The sequence below is a fragment of the Scyliorhinus torazame genome, chromosome 12 (genome assembly GCF_047496885.1).
Source record: "Scyliorhinus torazame isolate Kashiwa2021f chromosome 12, sScyTor2.1, whole genome shotgun sequence".
NCBI classification, from domain to species: domain Eukaryota; kingdom Metazoa; phylum Chordata; class Chondrichthyes; order Carcharhiniformes; family Scyliorhinidae; genus Scyliorhinus; species Scyliorhinus torazame.
The window spans coordinates 148,744,430-148,758,409 of NC_092718.1; the positions used below are offsets into that span (position 1 = coordinate 148,744,430).

At 41.7% G+C, this 13,980-nt stretch overlaps 1 protein-coding gene across 1 annotated transcript in view; it reads right to left on the reverse strand.

The window, feature by feature from the left end:
- Positions 1–1,604: 1,604 nt before the first annotated feature.
- The window catches only part of ankfy1 (ankyrin repeat and FYVE domain containing 1), a 135,738-nt gene continuing 123,362 nt past the window's right edge, over positions 1,605–13,980 (reverse strand). The window contains exons 20-25 of the mRNA XM_072469161.1: positions 13,730–13,877; positions 11,616–11,706; positions 10,754–10,878; positions 8,469–8,615; positions 6,732–6,822; positions 1,605–4,732 (exon numbers count right to left, since the gene is read on the reverse strand). Of these exons, the coding sequence (XP_072325262.1) occupies positions 4,600–4,732; positions 6,732–6,822; positions 8,469–8,615; positions 10,754–10,878; positions 11,616–11,706; positions 13,730–13,877 (735 nt within the window). The 3' untranslated portion in view covers positions 1,605–4,599. The remainder of the gene's footprint in view (positions 4,733–6,731; positions 6,823–8,468; positions 8,616–10,753; positions 10,879–11,615; positions 11,707–13,729; positions 13,878–13,980) is intronic.

Sequence of the window (13,980 nt, forward strand, 5' to 3'; positions counted from 1 at the left end):
GAGATTTGATAGAGGTTGTAAAAGTCTGAAAAAAGTCACCATAATCCCCAGGGTCCATGGGTGGTACTCCCATTTTTGAGAGAGACAGAGAGAGAGCAAGAGCAAGCGCTGACTGGTGGTGATTTAACCAGGGGGTCACCACACCTCAGGCGAAGACGGGGCCTTCATGGATAACCTCAACTGGTACGGGAATTGAACCGGCGCTATTGGCGTTGCTCCGTATCAGGAACCAACCATCCAGCTAACCGACCCCCAAAGATTCTGTACAAGACTATGGCAGGTTTAGATGAGGTGGACAGGAAGAGCTTTCCCATTAGCCGATTGACCCAGAATCACAGAATAATATTGCAGAAGAGGCCCTTTGGCCTATCAAGTCTACACTGACACCCAGAGTCAAAGTGGACACCAGACAGTAATCGTCCTCTCCTTCAAACTGAAACCTTCATGGTTGATAGGTGTGTAAATTATTTGAATGAGAGGTGTGCACTGTTATTGCCTTACTATGAAATATGGCCTAATTAGAGTCCATAGATTTAGTCCGGGATGTGATAATGGTTGGAAACTTTGTCAAGTTGGACTTTACACTTCCAATTAAAACTAAAGATTAAGGCAAATCAGAGTAAAAATTAGCATAGCAGAAAGAACATTAAAAATTATCCTTCCAGACAAATGCACTGAAATTTTCAATGTAATCTGATCATAGCTGTAGGACATCCCAAACCACTTCAGATCAGATTACTTTAAGTTAAATATAGTCAATCTGTGCACAGCAAGGCCCCATAAAGCAATTGGGGTGACTGGTCTCATTTATGGCTGGTTAAGGGATAAATATCTGTATAATAGTATCAGCTTTCAGAGAGGTGACACAGTATTGACCACTAGACTCTACACCATCTGAGAGAAGGAAAGCCAGCAATCCCAGCCAGGTATGAGCATAATGTAATGTACGTCACAAGGATAGAAGTGCCTGTTGTTCATGCATAGGAGATATGCTAGAAGGGAAAGCTTATATTGTAACTTTTAAAATATTTAAAGTACCCAATTCACTTTTTCCCAATTAAGGGGCAATTTAGCGTGGCCAATCCACCTAACCTGCACATCTTTGGGTTGTGGGGGTGAGACCCAAGCAGACACAGGGAGAATGCGCAAACTCCACACGGACAGTGACCTGGGCCGGGATCGAACCCGGGTCTCAGCGCCGTGAGGCAGCAGTTCCAACCACTGCACCACCGTGCCAACCCATATTGTAGCTTTTAGTCATGACAACTATAGAAATGTAGAATTTCAATTAGCTACAAATGTACAAGTATTAAGGAATTTTCCACAACTGTGATCTAAAAGATACAGATCCATACACAAACACTGAATTTTACCACTGCATCGTGCTCTCCATCTTAAAAAAACACAGCTACACCCCTCACTATGGTTGCCTAGATAGCACATGTACTGCTATTTCATAGGTACACAGCTGCCACTATAGTAGTATTAATTTGTGGCCTCAGCCACATTTATATCTGACCCTGGTCTGCGAACCCCTTTGGCTGTTACCACCTAGAATTACAGACTTTAATGCCAGCTACTCTGTAATGACGCGAGTCGAGGAGTTTGTTACCAAAGAGAACTATATTGATCATCATATATCTAAGCACCACTGCTAGCAACATCTTGGGTACTGCTCAATGACATTGCTGTACAGACTTATGCACCGATACACCGTAAACAGAAGTAAACATACAGCATAAGACAATTTTGTGCAATAGGTTTCAATGTTAGTGCAAAATAATTAGCCATTACTAAAACATATTTCTTCTAATACTGAATAATGGATAATTAAATGGGATTAAGGATTATAATGAATTTTAACCCATTGAGCTCATGCTATTTAAAAAAATACAAATTTCTCAATTCATTTGGTCTTTATTGAGGATATTAAACTGCATTTACCCAAGTGATTTTATTCGAAAAGTACGGATTCTAGAACACAATCATAACTGAATATGGAAAGTTAATGCCCTGATATTGGCTACATGCAATCCTCAAATGGGTTAAAAGTCACAATACACAGGAGACTCAAATACAAGGGCCCTGACAATAGCAAGAGGTGATGTAATAAGATGTTGGTGCTTTTGCTGCAATTTGATTTCCCTCAAAAGTATTACCTACCCAGTGGATCATAGCTATTTACACTGGGTCCGAGATTTAAGTATGTCCCACGCCTGTGTGAGTGCAGCTGGCATAAAGCAACTTCCAGTCCAACCCGACTGCTATACCAAGGCTGGCTGAGTATCTACAGCTTGCTGACTGGAGTCATTACCCTAGTCGATACCTACTTTGAAATAAATTCTAGATAAACTTTTCTAATGCGTACTCACAATTTAAGGGAGATTCTATCGACTAATTTTGTACATGATCAGATCAAACAAAGAATGATGGATTGAGGTTTTAAAGACATTAAATCTTCATCCAAAATAATTTGGGATGCAAAGGAGAGATCTCCGATGATTCCCTTCACCATTCAATTACTGTTTCTCATAGTCTTGGACCTAAATAAATGAATGTTGACCTTTTAAGTGCTAGGACTTGTTGGGAAAATAGTTATACATTTCAAGCCCAGTGCTTCTCTGAAAAGATGATTTCTGATAACATTTAGGTACTGAACCTGGTCTGTGCTGTTATGGGTTTGCTGCAAGTGTCCTCGGCTTTATCTGCTGGAAAATCCCAGTTGAAAACATGGATAACTAGGCATTGCAAAGTAAGCCGGCATAGATTGCTTAGCCCACGGGACCATGAAACTGAGGCACAAAGTAAATAAATTAGAGGACGGCTTGAAATCTAATCTACCCCACAGCGATTAAACTTCCTTGGAATGGATTCCACCAACAGCACATGGTTCTCTCAACATGACGCACAACCAGCTTATGATTGGTTTAGAGCAGCTATTGCCGTTAGCCAAAAATCTGTTAGTTTATTCATATCAGCATCATGACATTATTCATCTCTGCTCACAAATGCACCAACATCATAGAACACGTGGAATGTTGATCAACACAGTTGCTGACCTCAACCAAGAATTGACATGAAAGCTCTTCCAAAAAGATTAGATTTTGCCTCCATCCTATCCACTGGAGCAGAGACAAGCAATAATATATGCATAGTACAGCACTGAATTATACATGGGATGTGAATGCAGAATAACAGCTGGTCAGCTTCACTTGAAGCAACAAGCTTTACATCTGAATGGATTAAGATAAAATGCAATAAAGCATAACATTTTGCCCAGACACCTTGAAGCATCATATAGCACAGTACATAATGCATAAAATACAATATCAGTCTTAAAATATCTTAAACAATTTTGACTGTCAAGTGGCAATCCTTAGAATAGTGCTTTTATGAAAGACTACAAACTAGAACGGTGGCTCAAATGTAACCCTTTCCCCTCTAGAAAGCCCAAGTGTCATTTACACATCGTTACCAAAACCCCCAAAACAGTTTCTTGGATATTTAATGACTAGAGCTTCCAAGAAACTGCGAAAAACCCTTGAGGAGTTCACCCAACACCAGCTAATGACTTGGCCACTGTTCTCAGAAGAGCCTCCAGCAAACCATTGTCCCCAGGATGCCTGCAGGAGCATATTAATTATCAGTTGAGTGAGATTAAGACATTTGCAAACTAGGTTAGTGCTATATGTACTGCTCCATACAATGGACATCTAGGCAAAGAGAGATAAAATTGGAAAATTCATGAAAAGACGAGCCATGCTGGTGAGAAAGCACCGCTTGCAGAACTAGCTTCCCACGGGTTGGTTTGATACTGTACAAAGAATGGATTTTTAAAAAGTTACTCCATCTCGTTCCAGTTTAAAAAAAGACCAAACCATATTCTATCACATACATGACCATTCATTTGGTCTAAATATGCAACATTTCCCTTTTATAAATGCACAACCATATGTATTGGTAATAAAACATTTTTCTAAATTAGTGTTACGAAGTTTGCTCTTGCAGAGATTCAAACCACCAAGCATTATACATTCAGCTGCTGTATACAGATCAGGTATTTTCGACAACCAAACAGCGGCAGTTATCATATAGAGCCCAAGGACAAAATAGACAGTCAGTTCCATCAATGGGTTGTTTGCCTTCACTCAACACCCCCACCCAGCTAGCCTATGATGTGACAAACCTTGTTGCTATCTGCAACAGCATCAAGGAGACAATATCTCTCGATAGAGTTGGGGAGGGCGGGAAATGCGTTATCATGAACAGGATTAAAAAAATACAAAGTAGAGCAGAAATTGGAGAGTGTTAACTTGGAATGACACCAGGTCCTGAATATTTCTACTGTACAACCCTATTAGAATAAGGTCAAACCCAAGCCCAGCCACAAGTACCAGCATTCAATTCTGATCGTTTCACATGGCTATACATCCATCCATTCATATCAGAGTCCATTAATACATTGGAGAATCAAACAGCATAATTTCAATCTGAGTAATATAATGCGGTCCCTCAAGACGTGGATCTATCTTCGAAAGTTGCGAGTCCAAGTCGAGCTTCAGGTTGTGTAGTGCTGCTAAAAGACAATTCCAATAACTACTAAGAAACCCCGCCCAGTGTCAGCACATCAAAGCAAATGTCGCACACCCTCACAGGCTTGTTCAAATCAAACTTGATGATGGGAATTTCCTTTGTTGAACACTTGTGACAGAGCAGTCTGCCACAATGGCGGCTGTCAAAGACAAAGAGGACACGTATCAGAGAGTGCATTCCTGGAAACAATGCAATGCAAATACTCCACTTTGGTACTATTAAAAGTCTATGTAGGGGCGTAATGTTCTTTGTTGGTTTCTTTTCCACTTATTCGTTTCAGTTTTTGAGGGGGAGTGGGAGGGTAAAGCAGTATTTTTATTTAACAGATTAGATAAATGATTTATAAGAACATGAGAACTAGGAGCAGGAGTAGGCCATCTGGCCCTTCGTGCTAGGTCTACCATTTAATGAGATCATGGCTGATCTTTTGTGGACTCACCTCCACTTTCCCGCCTGAACACCACAACCCTTTAATTCCTTTAAAACTATCTTTATCTTAAAAACATTTCATGAAGGAGCCTCAACTGCTTCACTGGGCAAGGAATTCCATAGATTGGGTGAAGAAGTTCCTCCTAAACTCAGTTCTCAATCTACTTCCCCTTATTTTGAGGCTATGCCCCCTAGTTTTGCTTTCACCCGCCAGTGGAAACAACCTGTCCGCATCTATCCTATCGATTCCCTTCATAATTTTAGATGTTCCAAAAAGATCCCCCCGCATTCTTCTAAATTCCAAAGAGTACAGTCCCAGTCTACTCAGCCTTCCCTCCTAATCCAACACCCTCAGCTCTGGGACTAACCTAGTGAATCTGTATAAAGTTACGGAGTTCAGAAGGCCGAATTAAACAAATGAAGCGGAGGCACCATTGCCTCAATGACTTCAGTTACTGAGATGGAGGCCTGACCTACACACACTGTACCAGTGAGCCTGAACAGATCAGCATAAAGAATATAGTCAGAGTGCAACAAAAGAAAGTTCTCAAGTCTTGTATTTATTTATTTATTTAAATTCCCCAATTAAGGGGCAATTTAGCATGGCCAATCCATATCTTTGGGTTGTGAGGGTGAGACCCACACAGACACAGAGAATTTGCAAACTCCACACGGACAGTGACTTGCGGCTGTGATCGAACCCACATCCTTGGCGCATGAGGCAGCAATGCTAACCACTGCACCACCAAGTCTTGTATTTATATAGCTCCTTTCTCAACCTTGCAACACCCCAAAGCACTTTACAGCCAATGAAGCCCTTGGATGTGCCATACAGTCGGAGCTACAGCAAAATTAGCACACAACAAACTGCAAAGAGGAAAATAACCAGATAAACTGTTCCCATAATATTGGTTGAAGGGTGATTAGCCAGAACACTGGAAGGAGGCCTGGACTTTCTTCCAAATAATGCCTGGGGATCTATTGTGCTCACCCGAGGGGTCAGGCTGAGCTTGGTTTGATGTCCCCTTCAAAAGAATGCACCTCTGATGGTGTGGCACTCCCTCAGTGCTGCTCTGGAATGTCAGGCTGGCTTATGTGCTCAGGTCCTGGATTTAATTTAAAAATAAATTTAGAATACCCAATTCATCTTTTTCAATTAAGGGGCAATTTAGTGTGGCCAATCCACCTACCCTGCACAATTTTGGGTTGTGGGGGCGAAACCCACGCAAATACGGGGAGAATGTGCAAACTCCACAGGGACAGTGACCCGGAGCTGGGATCGAACCTGGGACCTCGGCGCCATGAGGCAGCAGTGCGCCACTGTGCTGCCCCTGGTCCTGGATTTCATGACTGATCATTCAGAAGTAAGGCCATCTGCTGAGGCACAAGGATATTCTTTAAACTCATGACTGGATTGGTTTAAATGCAAAGCAAAATAGAGGGCCAGCTTCAATGTTCCTGCACTAGATGAACAGTGCATATCTTCACATATAAAGCTTTACTTAAGATTTGTGTGACTTTCAAGATAACCAACAAGTATCACAGAGCCACCATGACATTAGCACGGGCTTAGGGCAATCTGTTTAAAATGGATGTTGGGCAAGTTATCTGAAGGAATTTTCAGCCTCAGTTTTAATCAACATATTGTTAAACTCTCAACTGAAATCTATAACAGTAAACTGTACTGGAGGCCACAAAAGGCAACTTACCAATGGTGCTTCCGCATAGTGACTCCAAACTTGGAAATGCACTCAAAGCAGTTGGAACCCTCACACCATGGAGGCTCCTTGGACAGCATGTCTGAAACAACATTACAGTCAGTAACACAGCAGGGATTAAGTCACTCTTCCTAGGATTTGGGAAGTTGCTGAACAACCAGACACTTTACAAATCCAAGGCAACAGTCACATATGTCTAGATCTTTTCTCCCCCAAATACAAAGCTTTCTAAACCTATTCATTTATATGATGATATTGGAGATTCTCAGGCTGCAATGGTGCTTTGAATAGAGATGCTCACAACCTCCTTCCATTGGGCAACAGGGAAAGAAAATGCTGAGGAGGTAACTCAGCTTCCATGACACTTGCTGCTGACTGTTGCAAGAGCAACTGAGACATTGGGGACTGCACAGAATTATTGAACTGTAATGTGAAGCTTTCAGACACAAGGACAGGAAGAAAATGAAGTCCTGTTGAAAGAGTTCAGGTTGGGACAGAGTCGGTCAGGGCTCCATTGTGCATGTAAACAGAGTTTGAGGGCATTTTAGTTTGCTGCACAATAAATCCAGATTGGAGAATACACAGTTTACAAAATAATCGGGCCATATTAAAACATAGGCCCATGTGCACAGTTTGAGCCACACAGTTGTATTATTGGTTCTGTGCCAGAGGTGTGGGAGCAGATACAATCCTAACCATTTTGGGGCATAATTTTTCACTAATCAGATTTACTGAACACCACCATAGCATGACACAGGACAGCACGAAGAGGCCACTACCTTATATTGCTTCAATAGTTTTATTTTTGCATGGAGATGGGAGTGTTATTTATTGCAGATAACTCCGGAGAATCCGGTCAGCACCGTGAGATTTTTATCACATGTTGAAAGCGAAATGCAAGAATTCCCATAAATTCCCATTGAGCCACAGTTTGAGCGGGTTCCAGGTTTGATCCTAGTTTTAGAACGAGCTGATCTCAGCCAGCGAAACATTAGGGTTCCTACAACTGCCATCCCGGAGTTGAGGAAGATGGAGGGTGAAGAGAGAGAAAGAAAAGCCATGTAGAGATTTCACACCGTCACCCTGACTAGGAGGGTGCAGACAGTGGTGAGCAGAGGGTCAAATTCAACAATGAGGCCAAAGGGTTGAAACGCTCATTTTCACATCTCGCCTTGCCCCACGCTGGTGGATTGTGCCTCAAGCCATCTAACCAATAGTCTCAATTACAGAGAGATGCCAAAAGGTCCTTTGCAAGCTATGGCAATTACCTGGACATAAAGTACCAAGTGATAAGTAACCTCACCTGCAGACCAACACTCTCCATAAAAAAAAAGACAAAACAAATTGGAAGACAATGCACCTTCTAGTTTAATCCCTTATGTTTTCATCTCAGGACGTTAAACACAATGGTCAGATGAGGGGCTGGATTCTCCGCTGGCGGGATTCTCTGTTGCGACGGCAGCACACCCATGCCCAGGGATTTCCTGACAACGTGGGGCTGCCACAATGGGAAACCCCATTGGCCGGCTGGTGGGACGGAGAATCCTGCTCTTGGTGGCGACGTGCCGCACCAGCAAACTGGTGTGGCAGGACGGAGAACCCCACGTGAGGTTCCTGCCCTTATATTGGAGCAGAAATCCAAGTTTAATGGTGAAGGCATTCCACTGGTGAGTTGGAAAGTAGTGCCTGATCATCTGAACATGCAGTTGCAATGATTTAAGAGGTTACCTAGAAGGCGGAAGAGCAGCTGTTTCGTGGCCACCTGATAACTGAATATGTTGGTCCCCAGATTGTTGTTGACTCCCAGTCGGGCTCCAGCTCTCACAATAGCTCGACACAGGTTAGCATTTCCCTTCATGTAAGCCAAGAGCAGGACTGTCAGGAAAACAGGCCACAGGTTAAACCAGAAACACTGACAACACAAATACAAGAATGAGGCACAATTTATATTCCCAATTCAAACAGTTGGTTTTACCTAGAGTTTCAAAACAAAAAGGACAAGCAGGTTTTCCCAAAGAATGCACAGACCAATGTCTCAAATTGGCCTCTTGAGCCTATACCAACATTCAATCATACAATCAGATTAGAGTTGATCTGTACCTCTTCACCATATATATTTAGATTGTTTAATGGAATTATCAGACAAAAATGGTCCTGCAGGTGACTAACTACTTCACAAGCACCAAGTATCGAGGGAACAGGACAATGTCTTTTTAATTCTTTGATCCTATGCAAAACTAGATAGGCCTAGCTCCACGGCAGCACAAGTGGCTAGCACTGTGACTTCACAGGCCAGGGTCCCAGGTTCGATTCCCCGCTGGGTCACTATCTGTGCGGAGTCTGAACGTTCTCCCAGTGTCTGCGTGGGTTACCTCCGGGTGTTTCCTCCCACAGTCCAAAGATGTGCAGATTAGGTGGATTGGCCATGCTAAATTGCTCTAGTGTCCAGAAAAAAAAGTTAGGAGGGGTTATTGGGTTACAGGGATAGGGAGGAAGTGAGGGCTGAAGTGGGTCGGTGCAGACTCGATGGGTCGAATGGCCTCCTTCTGCACTATATGTTCGATGTTCCTCCCATCAATTACATCACCTGTATCCCCAAGCAGAAGGCATTTTCCAGTCTCCTCCCACTAATATGCCCCATAACCTGCTTAGCTAGGACAATCCCTCAAATTATCTACACCCAGGGAACCTCTGAAACATAAATATTCCATTAGCCATCTATACGTAAACAAGTAAATGGGCAAAATTAATGATTGCCTCACTTTTATGACTCTTAGATCACAGCTTTGGCAGGCATACTACACGTATTTTAAACCAAGATTTTAAATAACATTACTGCCACAAATATAAAATATAACAATTTCTTACATTCATCAGAGCACTAGCTCTCAAAATGAGCATTATGACCTAGTGCCATGCCCCTGCCTTTTCCCCGTAACCCTGCACATTGTTTCCATTCAAATAATCGTAGAATGCTCTCTTAGAATTCCCAGATTGAACCTGCCTCCACCACACTTCCAGGTAGTGCTTTCCAGATCCTAAACACTTTTTTCCCCCTCACAGCGCATTTGTTTTTTTGCAAATCATCTCCATCAAATCTCCTCTTAGCCTTTTCCTCTCCAAGGACAGATTTCTCCAATCTCTCTTCATAATTGAAGTTTCTCAACCCTGGAACAGTTCTGTACTCTCCAATGCATTCATATCCTTCATAAAAAGGTGTGGCACCCAGGGCTGTACACAATATTCCAGCTGAAGTCTAACTAGTGCCTTGTACAAGTTCAGAATAACCTCCTTGCTCTGTGCCATTGTTAATAAAGCCCAGAATACTATATGCTTTATTAACTGCTCTCTCCACCTTTAATGATTTATGCACATATACACCGGTTCCCTCTGCTTCTGCACAATTATTTCTCCATGTTGTTCCTACCAAAATGAATTACCGCACACTTCACTGCATTGAACTTCACCTGCCATGTCTGACCACTCCATCGATGTCCTTTTGAAGTTCTACACTGTTCGCCTCACAGCTTACAATGCATTTTTAAACATTAATACGGTTATATAAAAGCAATTTTGTTGCTGTGGTTAAATGATTATTTTAAAACAAACTATCCTTTTCCTCAATTGTTCTCTCCCTGCTCATCTGTATGCAGATTAGGAGACACTCATCTATCTCAGAGGTCACTGAACACAGGCAGCCATGTGACACCACTGACGACAATAAAAGATTTGAACATTGTGATTTGCACCTCCCCAATAACTTCCCAGTGTGAACTGCTTCCACACCTAGGAATTGAGACACCAATTTCAAATGAGTCTGAGACCACTCATTATAATTCATTATTCAGCAATTTAGGATAATTGGAACAAATGAATAGAGTCTCTGTATCTTAAGTAATAATTACCACAGACTCGGAAGCAAATTCAGGAGCCACTATACTGTTTGCATAAAATAGTTAGTCTCAAGTTACTTTTCTGAGGAGCTGATTTTTGTCAATGAGTCGAGCATCTACCTGTGTTCCCTTCGGAATCTGGCTTATCTAATGGATAATCAGGCATACATTCCAAGAAAAGCTCAAAGATGGTTGCTGCATTTTCCTTCCCATAATGCCCCAAGACATGTATAGGTGACTGCCCCCTGTGAATAGCAAAAAAAACAATTAGAATACAAACAAACAGTGAACGGCATAATTCTGTGTCGGTACAGAAGGAGACTTTAGAATCCATAGAATCCCCACACAGTGCAAAAGGAGACCATTTGGCCCATCTTCAGCTTAGAACATGTTAATTTATTGCTGGTAGTACTATCAGGCTAATGATTTGATTCTGCAGAACATTCCTTGGTCTGCTAATTAACTGGATTGACACCTTGGTTAAAATAGAAAATTGTTCATTATTCATACTAACAGTAATTTCAAAGTTCTTGCTTTTATTTCAGTCCCTGGTCATATTTCCATCCAAATACCGTCATGGCTCAATGAGGCACCAGAGGTATTTTATCCACACACAGAAAAGGTTATTTTCAAACCAATCTACTCAATTTTATCTAATATCATGAAATGCTCTTGTATAGTTACTTACAACAAGGTTTCTACAAGTCCCTAGTCCAGTCCATTAACAAAACATTAACACCCACCATTGCTAAATGCCAATTAAAAAGGTTTTAAAAATTATATACACACAAGATGTGTCTCTGACACATGAAATTAAAAGCTGCAATTTGGTCACATTGTTTAGGATGCAACCAAACGACTAAAGTTTCAAATCTGATTACAGCCTTGGTGAAATGATCATCAATAGAATATCAGAAATTAATAATACCCAAAATAAAATTGGAAACTTTAATCACATTCCTTTGGGTTTGGGCAATCATACCTCAGATTGAAGACTTCAGCATCAACACTACATTCGGTGAGGAGGACACGTACTACATTGAGGCGTCCATGCATAACTGCCAAGTGAAGGGCTGAAAAGCAATGGTAAAGGTTAGTGAGCCAGCTAACAGAAAGCATAGACACACCCAAGAATAAAAAGCTCATGTTTATGCTGTATTTTATTTGTAAAGACACTTGAACCTCATATGGTCTTTCTTCTTTGAGTATGCCGCCATCATGATTGCTTTTAAAAAGTCAATGATTACCGAACCTGGTCGGCTTTAAAAGCCCGTCCAACAGCCGATACGGCAAACGGTTTACTGAGCCCGACAGCATCAAGGTATTAGACAGGAGATCACACACCAGCTATTCAAGATGCGCCAAATATTTCCCTGCACAAAATTCAGTAACTTCAAACAAACTTCCTCCAAGCTATCATCAATCACTTTTTGGAAAAACAATGAGGGAGAGGGAGAAAATAAAACAGAAGTCTGGCACTAAGCGTTAAACCATAGCAGCATTAATCTACAGAGGCTGGAGCTTTACCAGCATCTTGAAGTATTCTATTCCCCACAATCATGCGCAACATTTAGATTTATCACATTTTAGGAGTTAAAATGGCCCAAGTTTATTCACCGCTCTAATCTTTTCTCTAAAAGGACTTGTGAATATCCAACTTCTGACTGAGGCCAATTATGCTCATCCCAAAGCCTATTGTAACTCTATGGAATGCGTAATTAGTTTCACTATAATCAAATAGACAAGCACAACAGGCTAGTGTGGGGGGGGGGGGGGGGGGGGAAAGAAAGAAAGGAGAGAGGGGGAGAGACTCTCAAAAAGCCCCACCTGGCAGGACCCAATCATGGTCTGTTGCCAGGTAGGATAATGTCCCTGGCCTCAAAACTAATCCTGCCAATCTACTGGGTGCCATAAAGTCTGGGTCCTTCTGCCCGAAGTACAAAACTTCATAACATTACTATTTTGCGACCAGAGTTCCTTACTTTCTCTGCTCAACTTAAAGACATGTCTCAATTAACGATCCATGGACCAAAAACGATAAAAGACAAAATAAAAGAAATAGGGAATTAACAGGAAGAACTGTTACACAATAATCCTTTAGGACACCTCACTTACACCCACAGATCCACAAAAGCATTCCCAATTTACCACCTCCCGAGAATCTCACTTGTTGCAACTTGGAGAATCCTGCTAAAGCAAGGGCACATTCCCCCAAAGTGAGACCGAACAAATGGCCAACAGGCTCAGAATAATCGTTTCTCCAATGCAGCTGTTACCATGCTGCACTCTCTTCACCAGTTCATTTGCTAAAACATCCAGAGTCCATAGCCGGTCTTCATTCCAAAAAGCTCTTTGGAATTTAATTTGCAAAACAGCTCGCCTCAAGATTTCACCTTTTTTTGAAAGCTAGATCAACACTTAGTTGCAAGTACATTTTAAAACTTCCATCAAGTAGGGGGACTAATCAAATCAAATAGCGACGTTACCAAATTTAAAAACCAGAAGTGGACAATTAACAAACTAATTGTTTGTGCAAATATCTGTGATACAGCAACAGCCATAACACCAAAGAAATTGTTTCTTTTCCTACAATTCTGCCATTACGTATCTCCGACGTCCTTCGCTCCGTAATTGGCTGCCGTGCCTTCATGTATTTAGTTCTGGAATTCCACATCTAAACTTCAGTCTCCTGCTTTCAAATGATCCCTTAAAACCTGTCAACTATCCTGATTTTTGGTTAGGGTATCAAATTTAATATTCCTGGGAAATGTCTTAGGGTCTTATAGGTGTTAAAAGGTGCTCCAAAAAAATTTAGCTGTTGCTGTTTGAGAGTGGAGTTGAGAAAATGATTTAGACGGGCATCAGGGTGGCGCAGTGGTTAGCACCGGCCCTGGTCACTGTCCATGTGAGTTTGCACATTCTCCCAGTGTCTGTGTGGGTCTCCCCTCCACAATCCAAAGATGTGCAGGGTAGGTGGATTAGCTACGCTAAATTGCTGCTTAAATTGGAAAAATTAAAAGAAAATGATTTAGAAAAGCATGGTTAAAATAAGAATTCACAATCGTGTCTGTTTAGCCATCTCTCAAAGTCTCCTACCATTGTTCCCATTCTCATCAACAGCAGAAAACTCCACACCATTCTCCAGGAGCACAGAGCAGATAGTTGGCAGGTCCTGTTGAGCTGCCAGATGGAGTGCAGTCTGACGGTGTTTCGTCAGCTCATTCACCTTGGCTCCTGCAAGCAGCTAAAACACAGGAAAAACTTACTGGAATAAGACAGACCCCACAAACCCAACTGCACTTTAATTGACAGCAGCAGGACAAAGAAAAACAAAATTATATGCAGAG